Source organism: Nanorana parkeri, unplaced genomic scaffold (assembly GCF_000935625.1).
Source record: "Nanorana parkeri isolate BGI_ZX_2015 unplaced genomic scaffold, ASM93562v1 scaffold1174, whole genome shotgun sequence".
Lineage (NCBI taxonomy): Eukaryota > Metazoa > Chordata > Amphibia > Anura > Dicroglossidae > Nanorana > Nanorana parkeri.
The window spans coordinates 167,423-182,429 of NW_017307442.1; the positions used below are offsets into that span (position 1 = coordinate 167,423).

General features: G+C 42.0%; 1 protein-coding gene across 1 annotated transcript in view; it reads right to left on the minus strand.

Moving 5' to 3' along the window:
- The window catches only part of LOC108796813 (collagen alpha-1(V) chain-like), a 210,575-nt gene that overhangs the window by 20,815 nt on the left and 174,753 nt on the right, over nucleotides 1-15,007 (minus strand). Inside the window, exons 43-56 of the mRNA XM_018568345.1 lie at nucleotides 12,918-13,025; nucleotides 10,623-10,676; nucleotides 10,488-10,541; nucleotides 10,294-10,401; nucleotides 8,344-8,397; nucleotides 3,394-3,501; nucleotides 3,263-3,316; nucleotides 2,596-2,703; nucleotides 2,449-2,502; nucleotides 2,225-2,278; nucleotides 2,087-2,140; nucleotides 1,454-1,507; nucleotides 1,271-1,378; nucleotides 1,140-1,193 (exon numbers count right to left, since the gene is read on the minus strand). Of these exons, the coding sequence (XP_018423847.1) occupies nucleotides 1,140-1,193; nucleotides 1,271-1,378; nucleotides 1,454-1,507; nucleotides 2,087-2,140; nucleotides 2,225-2,278; nucleotides 2,449-2,502; nucleotides 2,596-2,703; nucleotides 3,263-3,316; nucleotides 3,394-3,501; nucleotides 8,344-8,397; nucleotides 10,294-10,401; nucleotides 10,488-10,541; nucleotides 10,623-10,676; nucleotides 12,918-13,025 (1,026 nt within the window). The remainder of the gene's footprint in view (nucleotides 1-1,139; nucleotides 1,194-1,270; nucleotides 1,379-1,453; nucleotides 1,508-2,086; nucleotides 2,141-2,224; nucleotides 2,279-2,448; nucleotides 2,503-2,595; nucleotides 2,704-3,262; nucleotides 3,317-3,393; nucleotides 3,502-8,343; nucleotides 8,398-10,293; nucleotides 10,402-10,487; nucleotides 10,542-10,622; nucleotides 10,677-12,917; nucleotides 13,026-15,007) is intronic.

The following is a 15,007-nucleotide window of genomic DNA, read 5'->3' on the forward strand; positions in this document are numbered from 1 at the left end:
GAGCGACATTATACCAGCTCTCTGCCCTTGTGTGTGTATGCTGCTCCCTCAGCGTTCCATGCTGCCTGGTCACATGCACACAGGACATCCTATACTCCTTCCTTACTGTTGACTGACAGGACGCTTAGCGAATCAGGGCAGCCTGGGTTCTGCTTCTCCTCATCCTAGCTTATTGTGGGCCGAGCAGTGGCTGTGTGCTGGGAATGGTCGGTGCTGTGTGTCACCGCTATCGCTGGCGCTGCATCCCTTTGGTAATGCGGACCTGGGCTCGCGTGCCAGCAGAGGGGGCCCCGCGTGCCCGCTCTGGCACACGTGCCATAGGTTCGCCACCGCTGCTCTAGGGAATATGGGAAGATTGTACAGATTATCCAAAGAAATCTCCCTATGCTTCATGCTGACAGTAAGACTTATGAATTTTTGTCTAAGAGCTGTAGGATTTCAAGTCAGAGGGCTCCCACATTAGGGTCCATCCTTTCCCCCCTCTCTTTTTCAGAATCAAGAGAGTACCAAAGAGGAAAAAAATCTGGTTATTTTTACAGTGGTTCATATAGATGCAGGATTTTTTCTTGTAGATACTGTAAAGTGCATATGAAAATGTAGGAGATACATTCTGTGGCATCAGGAAAAGTTTTTCCTATACAATGTTTTGTACAGATGTATGTGGAATAAAATTTGATTTGTTTGGAAGAGCATTGTGTGCAGGTTTTGCAGTTCCTATTATTAAATCCTTGAATTTTTTTTATTACTGTCATGATTATAAATTTGATATTAAAAGTAAAACATTTATTGTCTGTTTCCTTTTTAGCCTTTATTAGTATAAGTTCATGATTAGTGAAAATGACCTGCTGTGAATGTCAAATATTGTGCAACATTTTCTACAAGAGAAATCCTTAAATGGACACTGTACACCTAACTCTTGGGATCAGAGGCCTAGAGAGAGTTCTGAAAGCAGCCATTTTTTACATTTCAAATATATTTGAAAATCTCATATTTTAAATAACATCTTTAGTGATTTAAATAATATCACATTTTAGAAATATGATGTCCTTATTAAGCGCTAACCTCTTACTTGAACAAAAGATGAATCTGTGAAGTGATTAGTGAGATTTAAGGAATATAGTATGAAGGTGATTATTTACCATAGGACCAGGTGGGCCGTCAGCACCAGTTGATCCTGGCAGACCTTGCTCACCCTGTAAGAAAAGATTATTTTTTAATATAACTTGATATTTAGTGACTTATAGGTAGCATGTGACCTCAATGTACTTACCACAGGTCCTGGAATACCTCTTAGACCTTCAGGTCCAGGTTTTCCAGGAGGGCCTTGAGGACCAACAGGACCAGTCTTGCCAGAAGGACCTTCTAAGCCTGATTCACCCTGTTTCAGAAGAATTAGATTGTTAGCATGTGATAAACATTCACCAGGATACATCATGTGAAGAGCCTAGCTTACCTTTGCACCTTTCTCTCCTTGCCGTCCTTCTGGACCTGCTGGACCAGGTGGACCCTAAAAAAAAAGGCACCCCGTTAAAAATGAATGAATACATAGTTAATACATACTGTACATGCAAACTGTTTTACCAGCTAAAATATTTGTAAAGAAATATATATTATTGTGATCCAACCACCCCCTTACTCTTCCATATGATTGTCTCAAATAAGAAGACTTTTTAGGGTGTGGAATTCTTTGCCGCTCCCCTGTATCCTGCCTGCTATATGGACTATTAGTGAACGATATAACATGTCACACCCAGCCTAAACATTCCCCCTTCTGTAAAAAAACACATATGTCTACTTCATCCCTCATCCCATTTACAAAGAATAGTAGATAATAATAGAAGAACACTGCAAGCTTGATGTCATCTGTCAGCTAAGGTGTAGAAACGGCAAAAATGTCAGGTACTTTACAAAGACTGGATAAAAAAACGATTTAATGACGTTAAAATGACTGCATAATTGAACTAAAGAGTATATTTGAGTAGCCACCAGAAAACATTAAAAGAAAGAATGTTTGCTTTATTATCTGACAGGTCCATAGTTTTCAGTCAGTTTGGTATTGGTCATTATTGGACTTTGAGATACTTACCCTTTTTCCAGGTGGGCCAGATGGACCTGGCTCTCCAGTCGGTCCTGGTGATCCCTGATAGAACATAAAACAGGTTGTTACCAAATGTGATTTTTTTTTCTTTTAATGGAAACATAAAATTATAGTATTTATACTCACTGGCTGTCCAGATTCACCATCATCTCCTTTGTCACCAGGAGGTCCATCTTGACCCTAAAGTTCAGAGATGAGGAAATATTTAAAAAAAAATAGTTTTAAAAATGATTTACAGTACATGGCCTTTACTCTCTCTCCACATATTGTTACACCAGTTGATTAATATATTCTCTTCTATCTGAAAACATGGTAATTGTGTGCAGTTGTCTAGTGTGGAGAGTACTTACAGAAGGACCATGTTCACCAGGGGGGCCAGGGTCTCCAGGAAATCCAACAGGACCCTGAAAAGCAGTAAGAGAAGCATGTTACCAATGTACAAATGCAGCTTGATCAGTAGATCAAACAAGAGAAGATCATGAACTTTGTATACTTACAGGGCTACCTTTAGGACCATCATCCCCAGGAGGTCCTTTTGGACCAGCTGGACCAGCTGTTCCTTGAAGACCTGCTTCTCCTTTTTCCCCTCTTTCGCCTTTTGGGCCCTGTAAAATGAAAAACCCACAAAGTCAGTTAATAAGTCTGTGATACTTACAAGCTTTCTGTACAAGGCTTGGACTTTAATAATCACGCTACATTCCTATCCTTACCTATAGTTATGAACTTTAGGCAATAAACAACAACTAAGGTCAAAAAGTGGAAATAGGGTTTCTCCTTAGGATTTCTGGACTTAGTCTGGAAGTGGTTTGGGCATCTTATACAGATGCTGACTTGGATTCTGTCACAGGAGCTGTGCAAGATATTTCTATCTGAAAAGAGGCCCTAAGCAGAGTGAAAGAATGCTGGTAGGATGATATCTCCAACTAGCATGGAAAGTCTTGGAGTCTCTGAGGAAAACCTGGACTATCTGTTTAGACTAAAGAAAATCTATACTAAGCCCTACAACCCCTAAATCATCTGCAAACGGATGCACAGAAGGAATTACATCAACGTGACATGTGTTCACTGTATTAGAATATGGTAAGACAATATATAACTGTTTTTTTTTTTAAATAGGTCTGCTCTTCTTCCCCTGTAAAAATCCAGTGAGATGTCTTTACTTACTGGTGGTCCAAGCTCTCCCGGAAGACCAGGTTCACCAGACTCTCCAGGGTCACCCTGTAAACACAAGCAGAGTTAGTATCTGTAAAATTAATTTTCACTAAGCTTTGCAAATGTTTACAAACATTGCCTACCTTCTCTCCAGAAGACCCAGGATTTCCAACTCCTCCTGGAGGACCTTGTGGGCCATCAGCTCCTGCTGAACCACTGGGCCCTCTTGGACCAGGTGGACCTGGTGGTCCCTGTAAGCAGAGATGGCAAATAGTTGAGATGATGGTAATAAAATACACAAAATGAATATTACCGAAAGAGTCTAGAATAATATGCATACAATAATCAAATATTGGGACCTGGGTGTGGCCATTCCTCTTCTGCAAGTAACATCTAAACAGGTATAATTCATATCTCAGTTACAATGATGCAATGATGGGGGCAAACATGAATACAGCACCCCTTCTAATGTCCATCAAGTTTGGAAAGCACTTTCAACTGAAACACTTCCCTGCAGCAGAGCACTGGCCCAACCTCTACTGCATCTTGTCATTGTCACCAGCTATCATAGCAATGAGACACTGGAAAGGTGTACTGTAAGAGGGAGAGGGTGCAGGCCAGGTCTCAAGACACTGGGTAAGTGTGGAAATTTACATAGCAGAATCCCCAGGTTCTCAAATAAAACTGAAGAGGAATGGCCTGCATTTAGGTTTTGTGGTTAGTATGTGAAGATAAGGGATCTGACAGGTGTTATAGGAGGAATAAGCCAACCTTCATGAATGATATAGAAGTATATGACATTTCTTAGGACTGGTTTCCTGATCATGACAACAGTGGATTATGCTTGCACAATGTGTCTGCATGGCCACTTGTAGTTTTCACCAGGGGTGCATGTGGCAAGATGGCAACTCATTTTGTAACAACTGTCTCCCAGTTGTGCTTCTAACAGGAAGTGCCTGAACAAGAACATTCAGGATCACCAGGTATTATTTAAATAAAACTGTGCATTCAAAAAGTTGAACATTTGGGAAATGGCCGTAACATGTTAAAATGTATATGAAATTTACGTAATTGGAGATCTACTTTAAAAGAGAGCACAGCAGAAGTTGTTAGCTTTCAGACTGTCACTCCCCAATTAGGGATTGATGTGTGTGTAATCTGAGCTTTCACTATCCAGCTCTATAAACAGACTTTTTCAGCAAAGCAGTTAAGGTTAGCCTGGAAAGCCAGTGCTAGCTGGAAGTGTAAATCTGATGTGTTTATGTATTCAGTTTACAGGGAAACTATAATCATTTAAGTTCAGTTTTGTTTAAGCTTCTAAGTTTTAAAAAAAATGATGTTTTGTATATCTTCTAAATTATATTTCTTTCCTGTTCATTGAAGAAAACAGCGGAGATCATGAATCTCTGACCACTGGGTTATAGTGGCACCTTCAGTAGGATACTAGGCACAAAAAACAAAAAGCACAGCCTGCTGGGGGCCAAACCCCCCCAACTGCAAGCTCAGTTTTTAGCCTAGTTTTAAGGAGTAAGAATTTAAACTCCTTGCTGGGAATCTTAGTTCCCTTTTCTTTTGCAGGGTATGTGTTTCTTTTACTCTTTTTCAGTCTTCAGGACCTCCCAATCAACAGCTAAGCTGGGTGACAGGCTGGATAATATAGATACTTCTAGTGCCCCAGCTTAGCCATGGAGCGCATGCAGATCCTCAGCTACATGCAGGGTCAGATTTGATCATTCTAAAGGGACAGCCTTGCACATGGGGCCTATGGCAGCTTTTGTAGGGCTCACATACCTGCTAGTGTTATGGTGTTTTTTTTGCCCTCCCACAGGTACGAGAACCACATGGTCTGACAACCTGAAAAGTGAGGTCACGGCTTTGATGCTTGCTGGTGCCAGAAGCCTTAGCCGCCATGTTTATATTGGGCTTCTGCCCTGGTGTGACATCACTCCAGAGACATCACTTCAGCCAGCACTCTGCTGGTTCTTGGGTTGGGTGCGGGGGGATCATGCACCATAATATGGTACCAAAATGGCGTGTCCCTCCCTCCGGTGCCCGCATCCTGCAGTCGGGGTGTGCACTACTTGAAGCTGCAGTTTGCAGCCTACTGGAGCCAAAAGCCACAACCTCCATGTTTATTTTGGGCTTCTGCCCTTTTGTTGTGCCGTCTGCCTATGCATCCTGCAGTTCTCTAGGCACACAGGGCAGAGGATCCCTCATGCCTAATGTGTTTTGATAAGGCAGAAGCAGTGAATGCTCCCTGCCTCATGTGTGTGTGTTCATCAGGGTAAGGCAATGTAAGCCTAATGGGTGTTCATGAGGGAAAGCTCCTGTGGCTTGAAAATGTTTATACCTTACTATGTGGGGTTGGCATGATTTTGTGGACCCTGTTCCTTGAGCGATTTAGTGCATGTTTTCTTCACCAGGTGGTGCCTAGATCCTATCCCATATGTGCACCACCACAGTATCCATGTCTGCTCTGTTTGCAGCATGTTGGCTTCCTAGCCTTGCATGCTGGGGCCTTGTCTGAGGTGGAGTCTGTTATGCCTCTTACGAAGTCGCAAGATTGTCCAGAACATGCTTGTTCCCACGCTTATATCAGGCTATGTCAACTATTTGCCTGCAGTTGCTTTGTTAAACGGAAGATCACTCTGTGGCTTTTGACTGTACCTAACCTGGTTTGGACTGGTTAGGGATTTTAAGATGCTGTACCTTTTGGTGCAAATCTCCATTTCTACCTTTTTCAGGGATTGGAGGGTCTCAACCAAGTGCATTGTGACCTTGTGCTTTTTTTGAGGATCGAACTTCTTACAGTGGACTTCCCCTGCACTGGATCTTGCAGTGTCCTGCCCTGTTAGATTTTTCTGCCTTTTTTGCGGAGGATGCTCTTGTGTTTTGGAATCCAGCTCAAGACCTGCTGTGTGGTTAGGTTTCTTTCGTTTTGTATGGTGCATTCCTTCATTCCTGTGGTGGACTGCAAAAAAAGCTGGCAAAAACATTTTCATTGTGGGACATGGTCTTTTTTGAGCAGGCCTAGACACCTCATCGGGTGTTGCTGGGGGTGGGGGTTTTCCTCTTCCCCAGCAATAGAAGACAAGTACTCTGACAAGTAAGGCTCATTTCCCTCAGTGGCCCAGAAGTGTTTCTTCTGTTACTCACAGGCCTCCATTCTTAAGCCAGCCCCAGCCTGACCACAGTCCATTCACAAGGTCTGGACTTCTAAGTGGCACCCCCATTTTCCAAGCGATGGGATGTCTGTTAGTCCTTGCAAATTTGTGGGCAACCAGCATCTCTGTTGGGTCCCGAGGAATTGAGGCATCTCAGAATCTTTGATACCACTAAGCTCTAGCTCAACAGTTTTCTGTCTGCTAGGTCTGCCATCTCTCATTTTGGGCATGTTTCATTTGGTGTGGGTCTAGAGACTTTCTCCTCTGGATTTCCTCAGTGGGACTAATCCTGGCCTCTCTTATGCAGATGGGTCTGGGACTGCAGTTGACTCTAACTCGTTCTAGTGGCTGGTCTGTGCTTTTGCGCTCTGTCTTCTGCGTCTGCCAGCTTTCTGCTTTTTAAATCATTGCACAAAAAGTGTCTTTTAAGTGACTCCCTTTACTCTGCACCATCTGAAATTGGTAATTTCCATTCTCTGATCACGTCCTGTGCATCACACAGGGGTTTTCCTCTTTCTTTCACAGGTTGTGTTGCCTTTGAATGTGGGTTCATGGTAGGTGCACATCTGTTGTTGGGATCTTGAGCACATGGAAACATTTCATTTGTTTATAGGAATCACTGTCCATCTTTAGAGCTGCTGACCATGTCCTTTTTTCTGTCAGTTTTCTCTGGTTGCACTGCACCAGTGGAGATCTCGTGGACCACAGTACCATTTACAGTATGTTTGGCGTGGGCCCTTGCGTTTGTTGGGGGAACCCTACTGTGTCTTGCTGCCTAGGAAGGGTTGCTCCCACCCCTCGTTAGACAGAGCTTTGGTACGTCCCAATGGTCAGAGATTCAAGATCTCGGCTGTGTGCTTCATTGAACAGAAGAAAAAATTGAATTTTTTTCCACTCACTGTAAAATCCATTTCTCTGAATTCATTGAAGGACACAGCACCCAACCCTCTGGTTGTCATGCCTGTGGAAAGTTATCATCTTATGCATTGCTTTGTGACTGAGCTGCTTCTTGCATTTGGGGGTTTTGGCCACCAACAGGGGCTGCCCCTAGGCTGTACCTTTTGTTTTTTGTGCCTAGTGTCCTACTACTGAAGGTGACACTAAAACCCAATGGTCAGATATTCAAGATCTCTACTGTGTCCTTCAATGATCATAGGAAAAGGATTTTACAGCGAGTACAAAAAAATCCTATTGTTTCATGAAAGAAAATATAGGGAAAAGTAACTGCTGTGAGACAGCTCATTGATTTTTGTAAACAGCAAGCTTCTTTCAGCACAGCTGAGTGTGATATAATGTTAACAATGTGAAAAGCAGAAGAGTGAAGAGTTCCACTTGCTGGCCAGATAGAAGACCACATGATATTAATATGCAATTTATTTGCCTTTAGTGTCTGCAACTGAGATTGGAAAATGCAAATTTCTGATTTATCTCACAGATTTTACATGCACAGGATGTTTTCAGTGTTGTGTAAATCCCCCGTCAGCACAGATATTTCTAATTTTCTGTGTGTTTGAAATATTCAGATCCAATAAGCTGGAAATCAGGGATTTATTAACGTTCTCCTTTCATCAGATACATAATGTTAGATGTTTCCTTTGTCTTGCTGTTAGTGCACGGTGTGTGCTATACGAGGGATCAATCAGACTATGAGCAATTACAAAACTGTAATGTTTGATGTATTCCAGCACTGCAGTGTCTCTGCAGAGTTACGGTGCCGAGCTGGGGGATTTGTTTGATTCTGATGGAGAAGTAAACAAACGATTCCTCAGTTGTGTTATTATGGGTCAGGTACAAAACAGAAGAAAGGTTTTGTGTTGTGTTTTTTTTATCATAAGTAATGAGAAAATCAGAATAATCCCTAGAATTGCACAATAACAGCCGCATGTTATTATCTGTACACAGCTACGTATTGCTGCACTAGCAACTCACCATCTGACCAACATCACCTGTCTCTCCCTTCTCACCTGGAGGTCCGGGTAAACCCTGTGGCAAACACAAACATACATGGGGGTCAGTTGCTTTGCCTGTTCATAGACCAAATACACAGAACATGTTTCCGTAGCATTAATAAACTGCTGGCCTGCAGAAATGTCACTTCATTTATATAATGCAAATATAGTATATGTTTTCAGAGAACCGTAATCCATAATAGTCCCTGTTTTACATCACAATTTAATTTCCTCCATACGAACCCTATGCAGACAGAGCCCTGCAGGAACTGAAACCAACAACCCAGTTCTCTAAGCCCTCGTTCACACCTGAACGTTTTCTACGCTCGACGAACGCTCTACAAAACGCTCAAAAATATAAATCCCATTGTATTCAATGGTCTCGTTCCCACCTTGGCGTATTTCCGCCCGTCCCTAAGGCACTACAAAACGGCCCACGCCTGAAAAGGTTCAGGTACTACTTTGGGCCGTTTTGTTGCGCGTTTCCATTGGGATACAGCCAAGTAGCCTTCGGAAACGCGCGACAGACGCGCATATGCAATACGCCTAGGTGTGAACGAGACCTAATGCTACAGTGCCAATGACTGTTTCATATTGTCTCCATTTATGGAACTGGAATGGCAGTTACAATGTTGTGGTTTAGGTGGATGATTCTGATCACATGACCGCAAATCAGGATCTATGTGGCTTAACTGTAACAGACATATTCAAGGTCATTTTTATAATATAAACTAAAGATAAACTAAAAAAGCAGCAACAGTGTCCTAAAATGATAGCAAATCATCTTGTGGAATCAAATCTACAGAAGCTGGCTACAGGGGTGCAAAATATGTTACGGTTTACTAGGCCCATAAAGCCAAGGGGCCCAGCCAGGAGTGGAATGCCCAGTTTTGTGCACACATTACAATCTGGGTGGATAAAAGCTGCATTTGTCCTTCAGATTTCTCCTTTTCCCTTCTATTATTGTTAAGACCTCTAATACGCTTATAAGGATTGAAAAAGATACCTCAGGGCTAAATTAAACAGGCAAAGATTTCTGTACCAGGTGTCAGGGGACTTCATTTAAAAGTTTGCCCAGACTCTGCAACCTTTAGTTACTCTCCTGTATACAAGTAAATAATCGCTGATAATTGATGGAAAATAAAATCATTTTGCAGTTGAACATAAGAAGCAGAAATACTTAGGCTTCTGGCTGTAGGTTTCACTTATTAATGGATACACATCTCTTATAGTTTGCAACCTCTTCAAATATTTTAAAGGGACAATTTGATCTAACTGAACAACAATTCCAGTGTCTTTGTTTTGCATTTGAAATACTTCTCTTTAGTAAAGGATAACACAAAGAAAAAAACTAAAAACAAGTTAGATGTTAATAATTAAAGGCACTTTGCACACGGTTTGTCAGTATTCACAGCAAGGGACATTTGCAGCCTCCAGCCCTTGAATCCTTCCTTGGAAATCAGAAATGTTTGGCCACTGTATCTATAACTGTCCTGCAGGCTGAGGAAGAAAAGGCAGACAGGCAGGAAATATATAGAGGAAGCTGCTTATTGGAGCAGAGATTAGACATTAAAGATTCATGGAACCTTGTCATAATTTATTTTCCTCTACGGTAATCAGACATCATGGAGGTTACAATGCAATTCAGCCTCCTGTGTAATTAAAGCTCATAAAGATCTGTTAATTGATGATCAGCATTGTTAGGCCTGTGTAGTCAGCATAAACATTTTCTGTGGAATCAGTAAGACATTGCAAAGCCTTAACGCTGCCATAAACTGCTGAGAGTGCCAAGGTGGGTTTCTCTGCAGCTTGTCCTAGTTGTACTTAATGAATATCGCTATGTGGTAATGATATGAAACTCCTGCCCTGTGAAGATTAGTCTAATTGCTTCTTCGAAAAAGTATTTTCCAAAACTTTGTATCATAATCACCTGTAGCCCGACAGGGCCTGGTGGTCCAGGGAAACCTCTGGGGCCTTCGTCACCTTTCTGACCAAACAAGCCTTGCTGTCCTCGGGGCCCAGGCTCTCCATCTGCTCCCTGGAAGAGAATTAAAACCCAGGATTTATGACTTTGGAATCCGCAGACAGCATCAACAGATGATCTAGGGATTGGATTGTACTCACTGATGGACCAGGCTGACCAATAGGTCCCTGAGGTCCTGCAGGTCCAGGTGGTCCCTATGGAAAAACATTTTAGGTTATCCAATTTGTTATTTTACAGAAAACAATGTATAACAGCAGACAGACCAGAACAGTTACCTGCTCTCCTTTGTCAGCCTTGTTTCCCTTCTGTCCAGGCTCTCCAATTTCACCCTGGAACAAAGAAACCACAAACCATGTTCACACTATACAATCTGAGCTGCCTAGTCTGAGTGCTATAATCTTACAACTGATATTTTAGAACAGCACTGTCTTAGTTAAATCAGAACATTTGAAATTAAACTAAAAGCAAATGTGATCACAAAGGTTTTGATCAAGTTAATTAACTTTAACTTAATGATGGCATGACAAGTGAATCATGGAAATCCCACATGATCCTTTGGTTTAATTAGTACAGTAGTTCTCTATGAAAACCAGTCATTCTGGGCCTGGGACCTTTAAGTACAGAACAATACCTGCTGATCTGCCAGAAATGCACTCCACTCTTAGGTCCTGTTGTGGTCTGGCAACACACAGCATTTTTGTGGACTGAATGGTGTCAGCCCTGCCCAGTTGTCTTTTGCTAAATTATGCAAACCTGTCTGCAACATACAAATATGGACACATTTGCTGGCATTCTTACAGCTCATCGAAACAATGTTTCAGTCCTCTAAAAAAGTGATGAAAATAAAATCAACTGTCTCATGTATACTTGCATGCCCTTGGTACATTACAGAGTAAAGCAAAGAAAGTGTGAAAGGAGATATACATTATTGCTTCTTCCACAAAGATATTCTAAAATGGCCTGGGCAGATTTGTTGGTACCCCTAGAAAAGATTATAAATAACAGGATCATAGTGATATTTCATGCTGTTTTCTTTTAATATCACACATGTTCAATTGCGTTATGAGTTTGTCAGCCTATTTAAAAGTAGAAAGGTCACTCTTGGTATCATCAAGTGCTCCACACTGAACACAGACCAAAGAACGCAAAGAAGAGAGTTGTCTGAGGCGATTACAAACAAAATTATAGATCTGCACATTAAAGGCTATGGACCATCTTCAAGCGGTTTGATGTTCCTGTGACTACAGTTGCAGATATTATAAAGAAGTTTAAGATCCCAGGGAGTGTAGCCAACCTCCCTGGACATGGCCGCAAGAGGAACATTTACTCCAGATTGAGTAGGACAGTGAAGGAATGGTAGACAAAGACCCAAGGAAAACTTCCAAAGAGATACAAGCTTAACTAGTGTCTAATTGTGCCATAAGTCATTTTTCGAGTCACAGTAGACTCACGAAGGACTCCATTTTTTAAAGAAAAACATAAAAAAGCCAGATTGGAATTTGCACATTAACAAGCCAAAATGCTTCTTGGAGAATGCCCTTTGGACAGCTAAGACAAAACTGAAACTTCTGGCAAGTCACATCAGCTCTATGTTCGCAGATGAAATAATGAAGCTTTCAAAGAAATGAACATGGGACTTTCTGTGAAAGCCAGGCCCAATTATGTTTTAGGGCTGGTTTGCTGCGTTTGGCACAATCTGCGCAGGACACAATACGTTCTCAAGATTCTGCAATGAGACATTCTGCCATGCTTCAGAAAGGTCACAGGTCATGGATCCACCAACAGGATAATGACTCAAAACTCACACCTAAAAGCACCCAAGAATGGCTAAGAACAAAATATTGAATTATTCTGAAGTAACTTTCTATGAGCCCTGATCTGAATCCTATAGAACATCTGTGCAAAGAGCTGAAACATGCAGTGTGGAGAAGGCACACTTCAAATATGAGACAGCTGGAGCAGTTCACTCAAAAAGAGTGGCCCAAACTACTTGTTGGCAGGTACAGAAATCTCATTAATAATTACAGAAATCACTTGTTTGCAGTTTTTGCCTCTATAAGGTTTGGCAGCTAAATATTAGGTTAAGAACCCATAATTTTTGTCCATGCCATTTTTATTTGTTGTATTATTTAAAATATTCAGCTGCATCAAAAATATTAAATATGGAATAAACAATGATGCATGCCAATTACTTTTGTCAGTTTCAAGTTATTTCAGAGTAAATTGAGGGTTCTTCTTTTTACCTGGAAGGGTACCAACAAATGTATTCATGTCTGTAGACACTAATTATTTTGTAGTCCAAGATAAGAACTGGGAGGGCTAACTAGACTCTTTGAGATATTGCAGGAAATGTGCACAGGATAGCTCTGAGTTTCTGATATAATCAGGTATGTTTTTGCTCTTATTGAGCAGATATAACAAAGCACAGTCAATTATATAGTTAACAGACTAAAGGTTTGCGGTTGTTTTTTACACTTTATCTATTGGCTTTTACCACATCCCTTCCCCAATCAGCTGCCATTGGTTACACAGAAAACCTGCTCCAGAAGTGTTTTCATCTGTCTATTTACCTTATCTCCATCTTCTCCTGGAGGACCAACTGGTCCAGCTGGGCCTGGGAGACCAACAGGACCTTGGATACCATCACGTCCGGCCGGCCCCTGAGGACCCTTTTCTCCCTGAAGTTACAAGAGACAAGTTTGAGGAAATCACACACTAACCATAGGGAGAGGAAACTGTTACATCAACAAAACAAACATTATAACAGTTACACGGGGTCTTGTGTGGGACAACAAAGCCCAGGCTGGTAAACATATTCACTTATATGATTTCCTATGGCATGTTATGTGTTTGACCTATGACCTGATATAAATCATAACAGACATTTCCACTGTGTTGAGATCCATCCAGCGACAACATATGAATGTGGTAATTCAGCAGCTTATAATGCTTGAAACAGACATTTTGTTTTCTCTATAAATTACAATTACAATGGACATGCGAAACTTAAAAATATTTTCCTGACTTGAAATCTGAACTGCTCATTATCACTAATGAAGTAAAGAGCCTGTTAGTGGCCGTTGCGTGCTGAACTGTTTAAGCTGTGAGCAGTGCGCCGCTGAATATCTCTGCCACATTATGAATCCTGTGAGCCAACCGTAAACGACTATAAATAAAACAAATGGCTCTTTTCATCTGACATGAAGTGTAGTTTGTGAACTCCCCGCAGCCAGAGCCCTTATGAAGTTGTTTTCCTGGCCTCAGGTCTGCCATCTTTTAATATGCCAACGCAAGCGAAAAAACCCAGCAATGAAAAGGGTCCCTTTAATAACCAGAATCAATCAACATTAATGTCCCGATTGGGCTGGTATTCGCTGCTGTCCTGCCAGAATGCAGTACGCATCATGCAGGTTTCAAAATGTTTCCTTCACAGCGCTTTATGCTGCACAGCTTCATCGGGTCCTGCTGCCGACACTCAGGGGCCAGTAATGCCTTCTTTGAAATCACAACATATCATCTGGTTTGCTTTTGATAGGATTCAGAGTTCAGGTCACACAGTGAAGGGAGTGAAGCCTGGACCAATTAATGATGCCTGTTTTATCTCCACATTGCTGCCCCCTCCACCAAACCTGACTAATGTCAGATTACACCAGGGAGACTGATAAAAAGAAGATGAAATGTGCATGTATCATTAATCTGTTAGCAAAAGAGATGCATGCATGGCCAGCTGCCAGTCCCAGCACCAAGGACTAGAGTTCCTGCCTGGACTTAGACAAGTAACACTTTTTTACAACAGATCAAAAAAGAAATGTTGTGATTACCCGCGCTTCTATGTATTTCTCATTGTTGGCTCGTTAAATCGATTCTCCATGCAATCCCCACCCACCCAGCCACATTCTGTACAAAGCAGGGGTCCCTAAATGGTGGACTGCACGGTTCTGTCTGGACCGTGATTGCCACCTGCAATGGGTTATAACCCAATGCAGGCCCCCTTACTTCTGTCATTGGTTGCTAGGACTGTTGGAGTCCGCAGGGCCAGCTTGCAAACTACAACTGATCTGTACTAGCCTGCGATCATGCTGCCCCCTCTCCGCATCCCCCACTGTGGTTTTCCAGGTCCCCTGCTCCCCTGGAGAGCCCAGGACTATGGCAGAGGGTGTCAGGATGGAGAGTGGAAAACGCGCGCTCCCCAATCTGCTCTGTGCTGAATGACGCTCTCAGCAAGTATGTATTGGAGGGCAGAGGAGACATCAGGAGTCTAATAGACGCATCAGGAGTCTAATAGTCTTATAGACCCCTGATGTCTCCATAAAGAGAACCTGTCACCAACGCTTTGATAGCAAAAAAAATGTTTTAAAACAGTAATAAAAAAGCAAAGAATAATGAAATAAAAATAAAAAAAAATAGAAAGGGTAAAAAAAATTTTTAAATCAACCCGGCCGCCCCCGCCGTCTGATTCAAACGAACACATGCACATGTATGTAAACATGGGGGAGTTGTAAAAAAACAGTGAGATGCACGAGGATTGGCGCATCAGCACCGTGCCTTAGAACACACACCAGCAGCTGTGCTTTGTAGTATGGGCATGGGCTGAGAGATCGTGATTCGGACCTCTGCTCATTGAACATTTTACTCACTGGACCTCCTTGAATTTTAATGC